Below are 4,642 nucleotides of genomic sequence, written 5' to 3'. Positions count from 1 at the left end.
GTGAGAGTAATGTTCAAGGTTAGTGAAGATAGATTCATACCAACATAGGTTCTTCTTGTAACCATTGTTTATGTATTATTTCTTATATAATGCAGAACAAGCGGAGAATCATGAAAAGTTTAGAGATAAACCTGCACTTTCAAGCATCCGCAGCGACTTCGTATGCCACTTGACTGGCCTTATTTTTGAAGATCCAGTGACCCTTGAGACAGGTCAAAGTTTCGAATGGGAAGCTATCATTAACTGGTTCAATAAAGGATCCACTACTTGTCCAGTCACCGGAAAAACGTTACAATTTCAAGCTGTACCGCCTACCAATCTCATCTTGAAGCGTGTTATCGACAATTGGAAGAGTGACCACTTTCAGCATATCTTGGCTGTAGTCTCTCAAGTAGTTGAAAATTCTGCAGAAAATTCATTTATATTAAATGATGATATGATCATATGTATCTTGGAACAACTTCTTGTTGTTTTAAATGGAACGAAGAGAGTAGAGAACTCAAAAAGAGTTCTATCTCTTGGGGGCTTGCAGTTTCTCCTGAAAAGGTTTCATAGTGGAAACGATAAGGAGAAGACGTTTATCTTACCTTTGTTGTTGTGTTGCATTGAAGCTAATGAAGAGTGCAGGAATGATCTTTCAATAAACATGAGCAAGTCAAGTCTGCTTGATCTACTTCACTTTGAGCAGTTGAAGACAGTGTCAGATGCAGTTTCACTGCTGACTAAACTCATTTGCTTGAACAGGTACTTCCAGTCCTGGAAACAATATCATGGATTCTATGACATTTTAAACTTTATTTCTCGAAGCTATTCTTTTTAAAAAATGGTATTGTATGTTAGGAGGAGGGATTCTCAAATTTTCTTAGAAGGTGTAGACGAAGAACAGTTAGCGAATGCGATGGATGATTTGTTAATACATCTCAAGACGTGCACACTGGAAGAGACGCCTGCAGTTGCTATTCTGATTCTACATTTGAATATTCTGGTGAGTGTTATAGTTTATCCGATTTCTTAATGATGAATCTTCTTTAAACTGTAGTGGGTTTGATCTCAAACTAGCCATCTTGGAAATGTCTTTGGGTTTGCAGTCTCAACTACAAACGAGTAACGTGTATAGACAAGAGGCGGTAGATGCGCTTACAGTCGCTCTGGGACAAAGCTTAATGGATTAAAAAGTCCAGAAGAAGTGTTCCAGAGCTCTCTTAGTCCTTGGAGGCTGCTTCTCTTCATCTGGGAAACTCATGACAGAGGATTGGATCCTTAAACTTGCTGGATTTCTCAATGGTCCTGACTGGGATATTACTGATGATGACTCCTATGATATGTCATTTGATGGAAAAGCGACAATGGTACATCACTTCTTCTTTCTTTTTTTTTTCATTTTGTATCCAACTAAATAAATTATATATTCTGAACATTGGCTGCCAAAATTTACTAGAATTCTGGCAATTCAAAAAATTCGAAGGTTGATTCTCAGATCAAAGACAGTGAAGAGGAAAAGGCAAGGGAGAGTTGGCTAGTGAGTTTATCAGCTTCACTGCTTGAGGATGGGACTAAGCCTTTCTTGGAGACTGTATGCAAGTGTTTGAATTTAGGGAACTCGGATTTGGTCCGAGTATGCTTGGTAACAATGGCCTGGTTGAGTTCTTCACTTGCTTCATTGCCAGATACAGAATTTCAACTCTATGCTTTCTCAGCTCTCATCTCTCCACTCAAAAAATAAGCCTGTATTCATCGTATTTGATTGCATATATATTGATTGCATAGCATACATTCATAGATCAGTGATTTGTTATGCTATAATCTGTATTTGATGAGCCTGTATTCATCGTATTTGCTGAAATTTTGCCTTTGAGTAGATGGAATACATTTCCAAGATTAGTCATAGAAGATGAAATAAAGAATTGAGGAAATAAGATTGAATGTGTTGATATCAGGCGTGAGATATTAAGCTAGAATGCATTATAGATGTTAATGCAATAACTGAGTATCAGTTACCAGTTGATTGAATCTGTTCACTGATAAAGAAATAAATATGACTAGCAATTTATGATATGAGTTTTAGAAATTAGATTTTGTTATTTTGGTACTGGTTATATCAAGTTTGACCGTGGAAGAATGTCAGTAGAAGTCTAGTCGATATATTGAACTAGTACAGAATTAACCTAGAATTGACAGCTATGTCAGTGGTTAGAATGTACAGACATAGTTCAATGACATATTTCGACTTTCTACGACATGAATGCAGTTCTATATACAGTGGTGTCTAGTAAAATGGTATTATGACAACTTTTATAGAAGAGAATTACTTAAACTGGAGAACTTCAGAAACAACTAGCAGATTGCGTAGAAAAGAGTTATGTAGTACCGAAATGATGATTAATTCTATGACAATAAGTTAAGTCGAAAAGAGTATATTCGACTATTGTCAGCTGAGAATTAAGAATTAATAAATGAATTCATATCAATAAAGAATAAGAAAAATCAGTTACAGTTGAGCTTTTTCTTCAATTTTGCTGAAGCTATTCCATCATAGAAATCATGATTCTTGAACTTCTTGCTATCGATTTTGAGGTTTTTGTATTCGACCTCGATCAATTTTGATTGACTCTTATTCCTTTGCTAGAGTCTGTTTTGATTCATTTGCGTTGAGTTTTGAAATGCAAGTGAGTTATTTTCACTTAGCAAATTTTGTCATTCAGAATAGTTGATTTTGGATGACTTTGAATTGAGCGAGTTCCTTTGATTTGAAATTTGAGAATTATTGATTATTTGATGTGTTTATTCAGTATATCTTGATGTATTTGGCTCGTAACTGATAGAAATTCAGATTTAGATCATCAGTAAGATTTATGGGTTTTAGCTAATTGCTGGATTTATTGACTACAGATATATACTTGTTGAATGTTTATGCTTGACAGATAATCAAACGATCAGAATTGTTGCGATCCAAGCTAAACTTGAATTGGTTTGGAAAGATAAAAAAAAAACCATATTGCTTGAGAACGCTAGATTAAGATTAGAGATAAGACAGCAGAGCAGAATAGATGAATTTTTGCGGTGAATAATCATTTGATTATGCCAAATATTCTAGATATGGAATATCAGATTCTGAAAGAGACATATGACAACAGATTTAATATCCATCCAGTTGTCTAAACATGTATGACTTACACGTAGTCAGTACTTGGAAATTAGTATTGGAAGAAGAACTAAAAACAGATACGACAGAATTGACATTACCAATACTAAAATTCCAGTAAAAAAGAAGCTAAAAATAAGAACACAAGTGGTTTATGTAACAGATTAGTTACATAAAAGTTGAAAACAGATCAACTTTGTGAACGACTTTAGTTTGAATCTACTCGAATCGTCATGATTTTGCGGTTTAGAGTGTAGTAGATTTCGACAGATTTATGAATATGTTGTATTAGATATGATACAAACATAAAAGATACTTGTCATGCATTTAGCAAGATGATCAGATTACAGGAATTATGGAAATCGATTGTCAAGATAGAGACTTTATATTTGTTTTCTAGATTGTGGCATTTATTGTCAGATGTTCTGAGTGTTTGGTTGTATGAGATTTCATTATACCATCCTCTGATTAGTAAACTATCAGATGTGATTATCCAGATTTCCGAGGATATGCTCAGAACGATAGTACTAGATTCGCTACTAGTTGATTGATTATTTGTCACGTGATTACTATAATTCCTGTGACAGCTATTTGATAGATATAAAGACAATATTTTGATGATTGATTGATTAGAAACACAAAATTGTCTTTATATTGAAACAATCTTACAGAAATATCAGCTATCAGACCAGATATGAGTCAAGAAACGATAGAGAATGTGAAGATTGCTTCGAACAGAATAAGAATAAAGCAGCATTAACAGAGCTAGTAGATGAATAACAGATAGAGATTTGAAGCCTGAACAGAATGATCAGAAAAGAAATTCTTTCCCAAGCATCATTAGGTTCAGAAAGAGATTTTAGAAGCTATGAGTATTTGATCTAGCTAGTTGATTAATACTCAATCGTAAATTGTCAGATAGATGAATTGTTATCCATATGCATTGGCTGAAGAATATAAGCTAGAATATGTATGTGCATTCAATTCAGATACAACAGAAGTCGATAAGATTGTAAGCAAGACAGACTAACTAATGCAGAATTAGATCACGAGAAAGAGCAACTTAGATATAAGTTGACTCAGTGATTATATGTATTGCAGAAGCAATCAGAAAGAAGATGAAGATACGATAGAAGAGAAGATATCAGAATAGATATCGAAAGCTCAGAGAATTGAAGTCAGTATTAATTCAGTCAGCTATACAGCTTATGAGAATCCGCAGTCAGATCGAATGCGATTTCGAGGACGAAATCATTCCTTAGAGGGGAGGAAATGTAAGGCCCGAAAATATTAAGTTCTTAATTACGGGATTTAAGATTTAAATTCCAAATAAGAGAGAAAATATGAATTTAAGAATGTATGGAAATTAGAGATTTCAATTTCGGGTCAGAAATATTTAATTTGAGGATTTTTCGGATTTTAAGATTTTAATATCCGGAATTCTTAAATTAAAAAGATTAAAAATATTTGAATTAATATTTATGAAATTTAAGATGTGAA

General features: G+C 33.7%; 1 protein-coding gene across 1 annotated transcript; it reads left to right on the top strand.

Moving 5' to 3' along the window:
* Window positions 1-436: 436 nt before the first annotated feature.
* Window positions 437-1,723, top strand: LOC140878594 (putative E3 ubiquitin-protein ligase LIN-2). The gene is made up of 4 exons (XM_073282211.1): window positions 437-744; window positions 841-985; window positions 1,182-1,349; window positions 1,439-1,723. The coding sequence occupies exons 1-4, from the start codon at window positions 437-439 to the stop codon at window positions 1,721-1,723; spliced, it is 906 nt and encodes a 301-aa protein (XP_073138312.1).
* The last annotated feature ends 2,919 nt before the right edge of the window (window positions 1,724-4,642 follow it).

The sequence above is a fragment of the Henckelia pumila genome, chromosome 2 (assembly GCF_033568475.1).
Source record: "Henckelia pumila isolate YLH828 chromosome 2, ASM3356847v2, whole genome shotgun sequence".
NCBI lineage: Eukaryota > Viridiplantae > Streptophyta > Magnoliopsida > Lamiales > Gesneriaceae > Henckelia > Henckelia pumila.
Note: the sequence above shows the minus strand (reverse complement) of the source record. Positions and strands in the feature narration are given on the sequence as shown.

What these genes read in the sequence shown, in the direction of transcription:
- LOC140878594 (XM_073282211.1), top strand. Translation starts at nt 437, where the DNA reads ATGATCATATGTATCTTGGAACAACTTCTTGTTGTTTTAAATGGAACG. An exon ending in AAACTCATTTGCTTGAACAG is followed by an intron (nt 745 to 840) that starts GTACTTCCAGTC and finishes ATTGTATGTTAG; the next exon opens with GAGGAGGGATTCTCAAATTT. An exon ending in TTCTACATTTGAATATTCTG is followed by an intron (nt 986 to 1,181) that starts GTGAGTGTTATA and finishes TAAAAAGTCCAG; the next exon opens with AAGAAGTGTTCCAGAGCTCT.